The sequence below is a fragment of the Lepidochelys olivacea genome (genome assembly GCF_965140295.1).
Source record: "Lepidochelys olivacea isolate rLepOli2 genome assembly, chromosome: 6".
Lineage (NCBI taxonomy): Eukaryota > Metazoa > Chordata > Testudines > Cheloniidae > Lepidochelys > Lepidochelys olivacea.
Genome location: NC_140416.1, coordinates 102,857,926 through 102,870,576, shown reverse-complemented (window position 1 = coordinate 102,870,576; position 12,651 = coordinate 102,857,926). Strand labels below are relative to the sequence as shown.

The 12,651-nt window shown below is 40.3% G+C and overlaps 1 protein-coding gene across 2 annotated transcripts in view; it reads right to left on the bottom strand.

Moving 5' to 3' along the window:
• Positions 1-680: 680 nt before the first annotated feature.
• VRK1 (VRK serine/threonine kinase 1) overlaps positions 681-12,651 on the bottom strand; it is a 52,649-nt gene continuing 40,678 nt past the window's right edge. For both annotated transcript variants that reach the window (XM_084630180.1, XM_084630179.1), the window contains one exon: positions 681-2,102. In XM_084630180.1, the coding sequence (XP_084486306.1) occupies positions 2,015-2,102 (88 nt within the window). In that variant the 3' untranslated portion in view covers positions 681-2,014. The remainder of the gene's footprint in view (positions 2,103-12,651) is intronic.

Here is a 12,651-nt window from a genome sequence, read left to right as displayed (position 1 = left end):
TTAGCACAAACGAAAGTATCTTCATAAAATGTCTCTGTGAATGTAAGTTTGGTCTTGGTTATCATCAAATGGAAGCACAGTATTTGTCGACTGGGAAGGTATGGAAGAGAGATCTGGCATACCAGTAAAATTCACAGGTGTTTCATTCAATTTTTTAAAATGTTCAATAATCAATAAAGAACACACACATGAATAAAGCTAGCTTTGCACATTCAGATATTATAATTTATATTTGCTTGCCTGTAATATTTCTCTGGCAGGATTTTCGAGTGCTGTGCTTTTAAATTATTACTTTAGCTTTCACTTTAACTTTTGATAGTAAACTTTAATTGGAAAAAAGACTGAAATGTAAAGGCTGCCACAGCCTCTTACCTTCACTTCTGGAAAGGTGCTCACTAGACAGACATTGAGGGGTAAAATCTGAGGTAGCCAAAATATTAACACATGGTGATACTATACTTGGAAATATCTAGCCATGTTCCCATAATTCTATGAACAGTAGAGTCCTAGGAAAGCCTCATGTTTATTTCTTCCCTCACGCATTGATAATGCCAGAAGTGAAAAGGCAGTAGGTGTTCTTCCACTGGTCTATTTAAAAATCTTACAATTTTAAACATTAATTTCCTTGTTTTAGAAGAAAAACTGGTGCATCACGTAATCAAGGAACACTTTGACCTGTGTGTGTTAACATACCCATTTATTTCAGTGTGTGGGATACCTGGATAACTACTTTATACAAGTATTTAAATCAGCAAGAAAAAATTGGCGATGTACAGTACAGTATTTCATTTGTTCATTACTACTACTTAAGCAGTTTATCACACCACCATTTCCTTCTTGAGAACTATGTCCATGCCAAATTAAGAGGTCTTTTTTGAATTACCCAAATGCAAAAAAGTGTTAGTTTTCAGTATGAAGCATACCCATTTATTCCATTTTTCCAAAAAATGCCTGTTGGGGCTAAGAATTACCATGAGGAAGTTCAGCATAGAAGTAGTGCTTTTTTAAAAAATTGGAATTTCAAATGAGAATGTCATCTCACCTATAAGCAAAGGTAAAGCATCATTCTAATGTGACAAGCATGAGAGCCAAGTTTTTAATTGGAAAAAGGTGTCCAAGTAGAGGACAAATTGAATTTTGTACCCTTTCTTGCTTCCCTAGGATATAAAAAGAAAACCTGAGGTGTGTTTGATTCCTGGGGGCAGAAATTCTGGTCTTGCCTACTCACCCTCCTGGAAGATAATGAATAACTGGAGAACTGATACAAAGACAAATACCATTCAAATGAAACTTGATTAAGTAAATATCTTATGAAATTTAGACATGTCAAAAAATGGTTTTCAGCAATGCACACTAACTGAACACAGCTTAGTTGCAAGATGAAACAGCTAACATGATTGCTCAAAACTATGTTCACGCTGTTAAATTTTGTTGTGTACGCCACGCTTGAGAACGAAAGTGATTTTTATTTACTGTTTAAATCTGTTTTGGTTAATGTTTATTTAATTCAAACACTTGAGAAATACCTGAAAAAAAGAGATGTCTATGCAATGATCAAAAATCCCTTTCCCTCCCCTTCAGTTAATGCTAAGTCTATATTTCATGCCTCCAAAAAGTCTTCATGCAAAAACAAGGAAGACCGGATGTGACATTGCTTTTTTTAAGGTAACAACAAGCAGAAAAAAGATCATTTGTCTACAGTTTCAGGTTTTCTTGCTACATCCTAAAGGAGCAAAAGAGGCACAATTTTCTCTTCAGGTTTCTTCAAAAAGCATAAAAAATATGCAAATATTAAAAACAACCTCACTTCAAAACCTGAAATTTCTGCATTTATGAATAGTATTTTTGTACATGAGTACACAAATACACTTTAATAAAACATTTATTCCGCCAAACAAGGTACAAACTGCAGCACAGCCATTTTTCAAATCCTGTAAAAATAAACATTAAAAAGAGAAGCAAAGATTCCAGCGCTACAGTAGCCAAACAAAGCGAAGCAAAGAACAAGGGCACATTATTCTAGTTCTTCTACTTCTGGACTCTCTGTCTGGTTCTTGTGCCTTTCGGCGAACTCTTCTTCCGTGTTTTCATGGCTTCTGAATCTGTAGTTTGTTAAAATAGAATAAAATTAAAGTAAATTATCTTTACACAGTAAAGATAGCAGGAAAGTTTTATGAGAAGATAGTTTATATTATTAGCATTTTAAAAGCATAATACCTCAAATTAGTTCGTATCTACTCTACAACTAAAGAGGAGCTCCCAATCCGAGGCTGTGGGAATCCTTGATAAGCTCTTTAAAAATACACAATATACAATTAAATATAACTCCCACACTTACTCCCTGACTCCATCAGTTACTTCACAATCCTTCGGTAACAGCAAAGGTAAACATTGCCATCTGAACAGGATTTAAATTTCCTGACAAAATTCTTTAGTTTCATTTTTTCCTTCATAAAAAGCTCAGTCTTATATGACAAAACGGGCCAAGATGTTTTCTCAGGCAGAGACTCCAGCTCCTGTTTGAAGTAAAGCAGGAAGCAAACTGGATAACCTGCCTGCCAGGTGTAAAAGGAGCAGAAATTGATGCAGAATCACTTCTGACACCTTTCTTCCTCCTGGACTAAGGTCATGCCCACACACTTGTGTGTACCAGTGGTAGTCACATGACAGGAAAATAAAATAGAATAAACATAGGTTACCTTTTTCAAAAACAGAGACCAACCAAAATCTATATTGTTTCAGCTCTTCAGTCTCTACTAATGCCTTATCGAACATGGTCTTGACTTCTTCCCTAGAACTCCTACAAGAAATGAACTGTATACCTCTGGATCTTTTTAAAAAAGCAGAATTATCCACTTTGTCTCAGTTCCTCTGACTGCTTACTGTTGTGTGTGTGACTAACCTAAGTCGAGCTGGGCTTGTGTTCTTCATTGGAAGTCATTTTAAGAGAATGGCTGATTGCTCACCAGAAGAAGCCAGTGTTACCAAGTAAGGTGGCTTTGTCAGCCCGTGAATTAACCAAATGGACTGCCATACTGGATCAGAATAGTGACCATCTATTTCAGTAGCCCGTCTGCTAACTGACGGTATATATTTCTTCCAAACTTTAAAAAATATATCTCATGTAATTGTCCATGTTCTCATTAAAACATGTGTCTAATTTTTTTTGAAGCCTACAAAGCTCTTAAATTTAATGATAATCTTGTGGCAATGAGTTACACAGGATGAGTGTTCTATTAAAAAAACACTTATCGGTTTATTACCTTTCGGTTTCACTGAGGTTCTTCTTACTCTTGTATTGTGATGAAGGGTAAACAGCAGTGTCTGAGTAACCCACCCCTTCTGGAGGGAAAAATAAACTAATCTTCACCCTTTCAGTGACAGATACTAAAATCCCATCCCAGATTTAGCTGAGCCGTTTCCTTAACGTGCAACACTCCATTATTCAATGAGCCCCTTACACAGAAAGAAGGCAGAGAAATGGGATATTTTCTTCTGCTCAAAGGAAGGGCTGGATGGATGGAATGCTGTAAAGAGAATCCATTCATCCATACCTGAATATTAGAGAGGGCCTCCCAGCATGAAGCTGTTAAGTGGAAAAATAAACTTTTTGGTCGTGGGGAAAAGATACAGGAGTTCTCAAGCTCCCCATTCATGAGTTCATTTCTCAAGGATTTTTAAATCAAGCAAAACAAAGAGGTGGGAAGAAGTTTCTTTGTCATGAAGTCCTAAACACCTATCTTCTAAGAGCCTAAAAGGGGACAGAGGGGAGGGGAACACTATTGACATAAGCGTAAACCTCACTGTCATAACAGATTAAGAAATTTAACATCCAAGCATCTTGCTGTAATATTGTTGAACAAACTGCAACACTTTTCCTGAAAATACACCATAGGGAAACTCCCTGCATTGACAGTAACGACTCAGTGGTGTAATGAAAGCTGCTCCCAATCAGGGGCAAGGTGTCTAGAATGTAGATTGAACTGAACAGGCCTGAGACACGCAATCTTACAAGAGGAGCCATTTTATGTGCAAGAGAAGGCCAGATGTGCATATCACCACACATTCTGTTCTCTCTGACACAGAGGCAGCAGGCACTGAGGGCACCTGGAGTCAAGCAGCAAAGACTGAGGGAGAGCTAAAGCCAAAGCAGCACTGGACCTAAAAACAGCACCAGAACTAGACATATCATTAAGACTGACCAGCTGCAACCAAATTAATAGGGCAGAAGGAATAAAGATCTGTGATAGAGCCCTTTTTCCTTTAAAGAATGGGAGTACAAAAGTTATATGTTCCCCTGAAGCGTTCTCCCCAAAAATTTTCCTGCAAGGAGAGTCTGCACAATTAACATAGGAAGCATTGGAGTGCGATGTTTCTCCAAGATTGTTGAGGCACTGGAAACCTATACAATCAAAGTAGGATCAAGAGACCATATTTAGTCATCTTCTCTTGTGGTCATCTAATGCTTTTCACAAATCATTAAAGGAAAAGGAGGAATTGAATTAAAAAAAGAGTGGAAAAATGAATTCCATGATTCCAGGAAGGAAGAAGCAAAGAAAAACTAAAAGGACTGAGGAATAGAGTCTGTTTTTACACACTCTGCTTTTCATTGTTCTTTGCTTCTGTGTTTCCTGGTAGAAGACACCATAACACAGGTTGTCTGGAATTTTCACAAGGTGAGGATATCAAGGGAAAAGGAGCAGGACATAAACAATGTATGATTCCATGATCCTATGCTGTACATGCCATAGGACTGAGGTTGGGGTTTCGAGTGTTTTATTACAAAATGAAATAAAAATATTAAGTAGCTTAAATCAAGCTACTTTTACAATTGTAAAGGAAAACCTGTATTTCAATTATTTTGTTGAAGTCATCCCAACAACCAATTCGACATACTCACATATGTCAATAACCATATATAGTATGGTTTTTTTTTTTTTAAAATCAACCGTTCCATTAGGCAGGGAATTCAATCAGAAAAATTATTTTATTTAAATATAGTTCTTAATAAAATCTTGAGAAGATTTCATTTCACTGTAAGTGCTTCAGAGGGTCAGTACAGTATCCCGCCCCTCTTCCATCACTAGCAGTACATTTCACTTCCAGGTCCTTAAACCCAGGTTTGGACTGTAAGTACTGCAACACCCACTCAGCATTCTGCAATATATCTAACTATGGTTTAACAAAAGAGAGATCACTATTAATTTATTATTATGAAACAATTCAGCTGACCATAAATTTCTATTACACAAAATATTGACCAATGGAAGATTTTCCCCAGAAGTTTTGCACTTGGTTACAGGATCAGATCATATGCAAAATGCTACCCTTATTAATTTTGAATAGAAGGTAAATACAAAACGGTTTCCACATTTTATTAGGTCCAACAAGAGCTAGCTCTGTTCTCTGTTATAAATTAAACTGAATTAAGCCATTAGTGTCTCAGAGAGCTCTTAGAATAAGGGGACTGATAGAAAACCTATTTTCCCAAACATACAGAGTAAAACGACTCCTATATTTCATATACTGGAAATAACTATTGTCTAATTTTTTCCTATAACAGTATATTAAAACCAGTTTTCAATAAATATATTTACCACTTTTAAAAATGTGTAGGGAAGACATTAACCAGGACAAACTACAAAGAAGTGTTGAGTTTTATACTGACTCAAGTGAGTTAAACAACCTTCCTCCACTTACAAGGGTCTTTAATGTAAGACACCTCTTACACCAGGGGCTTTTTTCTCTATTTGAACCACTCTTTAAACTCCTCAGATAAATTCAGGTCAGGTCATAAAAAGAAAGACAATTGCTTCCTATCACATTTAAATACAGTTGGTGCAGAATACGGCAGACAGTTTGTTAGAAACTATTTCTTGCAGTGAGCACAATATTTCTGTGCTCTGCAACTTGCACTGGCTTTCTATTAATTTCCAAATGTAATTAGAATGTGCTGGTTTTAACCTACAAAGCCAGATCATTTGAGGCACTACAGACTACAACCCCACAGATTTAACTGTGAGGATGCTGGAGATGGAGCATTCTGAGTTAAAATCCCTTGACTGTAAACTTTGCTTCCTGCTTCATTTTGCCAAAAACAAAATTGATCATCAGGCCATGCTGCAAGGCCCTTTTGTTCTCAAAACCTTTTTGAGGAGAGCGAAGGTAAGGACAAAATGGATGCTGGGGAGCTCAATCTTTTGGACAACAGTCATAGAAACTGCTATACTGATCAGGACAATGGAATGTCTACTACTCCTGTATCCTGTCTCTGACAGTGACCAATACCAAGTGTTTCAAAGGAAGCAGCAAGAAACCCAGTAAAACATAATTATGGAAAAAACTTGTCCTTTTAAGGAATTTCTTCCCACAGCCCATGAGTTAACAGTTGGAACATGCCCTGATATAGATTTATATTGCTATTTTTCAAAAAGAAAGCAAGTAGAGCCAAAGACAGACCCAAGAGAGAAGAGGATCACATGATCTGCCTTCCACAGTACCTTGTGGGTCACCAATAGTCTCCAAAATCCATGTCCATATTACTTAATGTTGGATAAGTAAGTCTTAGCTGAATGAAGAAAAACTCACCTAAAGAGCCGTAAAACAATAATCTAGTACCTATTTTATGTAGAGCTATGCTTCACAAAGAAACCAAAAGCTAAGTTCCTTTTAATTGAAAGGGGCAGTTGAAAATGCTAAGAATTTTTTTAGCTTCTCCACAATGGCCTTGTCTTTGAGTGCACTTTTAGCACCTCAATCATTCAAGTGGCCCCACTGACTGCACTTTAAAAAAATTTTGCTGTTAGTTTTTTGACTTTTGCAGGTTGCTCTTCAAATTCTTTTTTGGCCTGTTTAATTATACTTTTATGCTCGACTTGCCAGAGTTTACGTTCCTTTCTATTTTCCTCAGTAGGATATGGCTTCCAATTTTTAAAGGATGTCTTTTTGCCTCTAATTGCCTCTTTTACTCTCTTTAGCCATGGTGGCACTTTCTGGGTGCTCCTACTATGTTTTTAATTTGGGTATTCATTTAATTTGAGCCTCTATTATGGTGTTTTTAAAAAGTTTACATGCAGCTTGCAGCCATTTCACTTGTGACAACCTTTTAATTTCCATTTAACTAGTTCCCTCATTTTTGTGTAGTTCCTCTTTCTGAAGTTAAATGCCATTGTGGTGGGTTTCTTTGGTACTTTCCCTCCCACAAGGATATTACATTAGGGTCACTATTACTGAGCAGTTCAGCTATAGTCACATCTTGGACGAGATCCTGTGCTGCACTTCGGACTAAATCAAATAATTGCCTCTCCTCTTTTGGGTACCAGAACTAGCTACTCCAAGAAGCAGTCATTAATGTGGTCTAGAACCTTTAACTCTGCATCCCTTTCTGAGGTGACATGTAGCCAGTCAATATGGAGACAATATAAATCCACGATTATTATTGAGTTCTCTCTCCTTACAACCTTTCTAACCTCCTGGAACATTTCACAATCACCATTATCATCCTGGGTCAGGTGGGGTTGGTAGTATATTCCTACTGTTATACTCTTATTATTTAAGGATGGAATTTTTATCTAGAGAGATTCTGTGGTACTATTTGATTTATGTAAGGATTTTTGCTATGTTTGACTATGCTTTTCTTCATAGATAGTGGCACTCCCCGACCACCATAACCTACTCTGTCATTCCAATGTATTTTGTACCCTGCTATTACCATGTCCCATTGATTATCATCATTCCACCAAGTTTCTGTGATGTCTATTAGATCAATATCCTCATTTAATAGCAGGCACTTAAGTTTGCCTAACTTATTATTTAGACTTCTAGCATTTGTATATAAGCATTTATTACATTTGTCACTTTTGAAACTGAATGGGACTCTATCATTTGACTGTTTCTTCAGTTCCTTCCTGTACTTTATAAACTTCTACCCTCTCCTCTTTACTAGGATACAGAAAATCCCCATTAATAGAGCCTCTATTATAATACATGTGCTCCTCCGCAACTATCAGCTTCCCCCTGCCCTTAGTTAAAAAACCTCCTCTACGACCTTTTAAATTCTACATGCCAGCAATCTGGTTCCGTTTAGGTGGAGCCTGCCCTTCCTGTATAGTCTTCTCCTTTCCCAAAAGGTTCCCGACCACCTAATAAACCTAAACACTCATCCCTACATTGTCTCATCTATGCATTGAGACCCTGCAGTTCTGCCTGTCTAACCAGCCCTGCGCATGGAACTAGAAGCAGCCATGAAGGTCCTGGGCTTTAATGTCTTACTTAGCAGCCTAAATTTGGCCTCCAGGACCTCTCCCCTACCTTTCCCTATGACATTGGTACCTACATGTACCACGACAACCAGTTCCTTCCCAGCACTGCACATAAGCCTGTCTAGATGTCTCGAGAGATTTGCAACGTTCACACGTGGCAGGCAATTCACCATGCGCTTCTCCTGGTCATCACAAACTCAACTATCTATATTTCTAATGATCCAATCTCCCATTACTATTATCTGTCTCTTCCTAATAACTGGGATTCCTTACCCAGAGAGGAGTCCTCAGTGAAAAAGGACAGCATGACTTCATCTGGAAGGAGGGTCTCAATTATGGGATAGTTTCCCTTTGCTCTAGTTTGATGTTCTCCTTCCCCAAGACTTTCATCCTCCTCAACAGCACAGAGGTTGTCAGATTAGGGGTGTACGACAAAGTCTCATATGTACCTCTGTCTCCCTTAGCTCTTCCAGTTCAGCCACTCTGGTCTCCAGAGCCCGTACTTGGTCTCTGAGGGCCATAAGTGCCCTGCACCGAATGCACACATATGCCAACTGCCTACAAAAGAGGTAATCACACATGCTGCATTCAGTGCAATGAACTGGATACCCCCACTCTGCTGCTGTACTTCTACATGCATTCTTTACACTTCTGCAGCTTTTTGGTTTGTTTTTCTTGGGGTTTTTGGGAGGGGAGGGGGCGTTTATTGCCTAAATTCAGAGATTGTTAATCAGGTGTCATCTGGTTCTCCTACTCCCTCTCTAAAACCCCCTCACAAAACTCCTAGTAACTGCTCATGTGCCATTAACTGCTCCCGTTGCTTAGGAGCTGTTTTTTTAAACCCCTTGTAGTCCAAGTAGCTCTGCCCCCTGATTAATGGATCCTGAAGCGCTAAGGGATCAAAGACTCATTTAGACGCTCTCAGCCTTGCCTAGCAGGCTGTTAGGCTCAGCAAATGGCCCCCCAAAACAGACCACACTCTACACTTTAATCAAGCAGCAAGCACAAAATAAACAACAAACTCACTCCAAGGGTCACATATTTGCTCCTCCTTCCCCTGGAGAACTCTCTCACAAAACCCCCCCATTAGCTGCTCCTGTTCGTTAGCTCCTCTAGTTGCTTAGGAGCTGACTTTTTAAACCCCCATTCTCCCTGAGTAGCCCCACCCCTATGTAACAGTTAACGGCTCCTAAAGGGATTAGAGAATCTGTCCTCTGGCAGGTAAGCTGTCTCACTGTCCTGGAACTGACCTTGGCCCCTATGAATGCTGATATCTCAGATGGGATAATTAATGATTTTTCATAACGTATCAGGAGGCCCAGCTGTGGAAACAAGGATAAGACACAACTGAAGCATGTCAGAGCTTCCTGATATGACCTCTCTCCATTCACTCAGCCATGTACGTATGGATTGATGTGGATGTTCTTCTTTCTCAGACATGCTGCCACCATTGCAAGGCATTTCATAAAGATCCTTCATGCTGTAGAGTCCAAAAGGCAGTACCTTGTTCAGGAAGTGATTTGGCTCTGCTGCAAATTTCAGGTACTTCCTATAGGGTGGGTGGATGGCAACATGGAAGTACAGATCCTATAAGTCAAAAGCCACAAACCAGGCTTGAGCCTGAAGACATGGAATGATGGAGGCAAGCGTTACCATGCTGAATCTGAGGCAACGCACATATTCAGTCTCCTCAGGTCTAGGATAGGATGAAGAACCCTTTCTTTGGAATAAAGAAACACAGGGAGTAGAAGCCTCTTACCCTGTACTCCTAAGAAACTTCTCCCATGCTCACAGATGAAACAACAAGGCCACTTCTTTTAGTAATAGCTTCTCATGAGAAGGGTCCTTGAAGAGGGACTGGGAGGATAGTGGGGAGCAAGCAAAGAATGAAAATGGATAGAGTGCCTCTCGGCTACAAGGTCCACCACCTATTTGCTGGCTTTATCTCTGACCACACTCAATGGAAAGGGGCAAAAGCAATTTCTGATGGTCATCTCTGGGTTGGATCCGGACATGGCTTTTGATGCTCCCATCCAACCTGCTGCCTTTGGGATGGAGCCTGGTGTGCAATGGAGAAGGATAACGGATGACTACCATCCCATCTCCTGGTATATCAGTGTGCGTATTCTGGTTGGTGACTGTAAGGTACAACAGAGTTCTATGCCACTGCAGTAGCTGGTACTGAAATGGCTTGAAATCCCTAGGAACCTCAGCACTGCCCTCAAATCCTTGAAGGAATGGCGTGCCTCATTTGTCTTATTGCAGAACAGCTCCATTCCCTTGAAGACTAAGTCCTCTATAGTTACCTGGACTTCTCAGAATCCCATACAGAACTGGAGCAAGGCAGATGAATACAATTTATGACCAAAAAGGTCCAATTTCTCGAAATCCTTATCTTTCAGAATCCCCTTAGTGGACCTGTTTTTTTTTTTCCTGGACCACAAATACTGCTAATGATCCTGGTGCAGGATGCACATAAAAGTGTTCAAAAGTCCTTAGGTGGTAGTTGGTACCTTTCTACTTTGCTGTGTCCAGAACATCCTCATTAATTGGGAGAGAAATTCTTGATAGCACTAAGTAGCTGTGAATGATGAACAACTTGTGTGTGTTCTCTTGGATCAGTGTCTCCAAATCCAAAGTTTCAGCTATTCTTGAGAGCAGGTCTTGGAAGGCTCTAGACTCATCAACAGCTGGTGTAGAGGCTGAAATGACTGTCTTTTTAGGAGAACTTGAAGACTCCTTCAGTGGGGAGGGCAGTCTCCACTTGCTTCTGAGGGGCTTCCTCCATTTCTGGTGAGGGGCCTGGCCATTTAGGTGGATGATGATCAAAACCTCCTCCTTTTCCTGGACACATGCGACCATAGTCTGCTCCTTGACACACAGGAAGGTGAACATCAGTAGGCCCACAAAGGCCAATGTGGAACATTAAGGATACTGGCCAGATCGCTGTTGACTTGTCCCCTGCCAGTCACACAAGTGCCCAGAATTGAACATTTCTGGAACTCCTTCTCAGATCCTTTTATGGTCTGACAGGAGAGGGTTCCTTGCATGATGTAGGGGAGAAGAAGTGAGTTGGAAATGGTGAATAGAAGTACATCCTCTGGGAACAGTGGTCCTGCTGGGGTAAATCCAGTGCTGGGGCCTCCGGTGAGGTGTCTGTCCTGGTACTAAGGAGACAGGAGATGGCAGCACCTCCAAGGCATATCTCGGTACCCATACTGGTTCCCGTGTCAAAATCAGCACAAGTACCGCCATCTCTTGCATGTTCTTCAAAGTCAGTACCATGCTCCCAGCCCTCAACATCAAGGAGGGCTTGGAAGATGCATCTTTGAGGAATGTTTTAAGTCCTCCTGAAGGATGAACCCACTACACACTCTGAGCTGCATTTGCACTTGGTGTGGGTCTGCTGCTTGGCACTTTGTGAAGCAGATGACATGAATCTCCTGGTCCTGGAGTCTGTGCCAAAGCACTCAGTTCACAGGTCATCAATGCCAGAGTACAGGTGTCAGGGTAGTCACTGTCTTAAGTCTTGATGCCAGTGGTCTTGGTGCCCTTTTTGATGACTTCTGACTGGAACAAGTGGTCAGGTGCATGCTTTCTACAGCACTTGCTGTAGATAGTCTCCTCTATTCAGACTCCATGGATCAGACATGACTTTCATGGCTTGCTCAAAGAGGTCTAATCTGAGCCTTGTCTCAGAATTTTCAAGTGTGGGCCAAGAAGGAATGACAGATTGGGGATGTGTCCCTCCCCAAAACAGAAAAGTCATCGACTGTGCCTGCCAATTAAGGACACAAGATCATTTCACAGTGGACAGAGCTAAACCCATAGGGGGTTAAAAATCCCCCATGACGACTGTTAGCACGAAATCCCTCAACCCACAGTGGGGCACCACCTGGGTTTTGTTTTAAATTTTTTGGAACATCCAAATCAGTTAGAAACATGGAATTGAAGAGGGTTTTCTTCATAATATAATTTGAAGTGAGTTTGAAGCTCAAGGAAGAATAGCAGGCCAGACATTTGCCAGGTTCTGTCTTGCTGGCATACATGGTAAGATGGAACTGAGGGAGTGTTGCAGCCAATCTGCCCTTTAAGCCCGCACATGAAAGCATGAAGTGAAACAGGACCGTATGGCCCAGACAGACACGGTTACTCCAAAAAGATTCCAAGCTCATGTGCACAGGAGGCATGAGCACCTTCAGAGAGAGCCAAACTGATACAAAGAACTGTTTAATACTGAACTCAAATTTTAGAAGGCAATGCAATGAAATAAGGATATGCATCAGAGAAGATATCATAAATATTTTAACTAGGAAGAACGAAGAATGCAGTTTTTAGATTTGGATCAGGTTTAGGCCAGTACCTGGGGTTCAGATTAGTGGCCAAACCA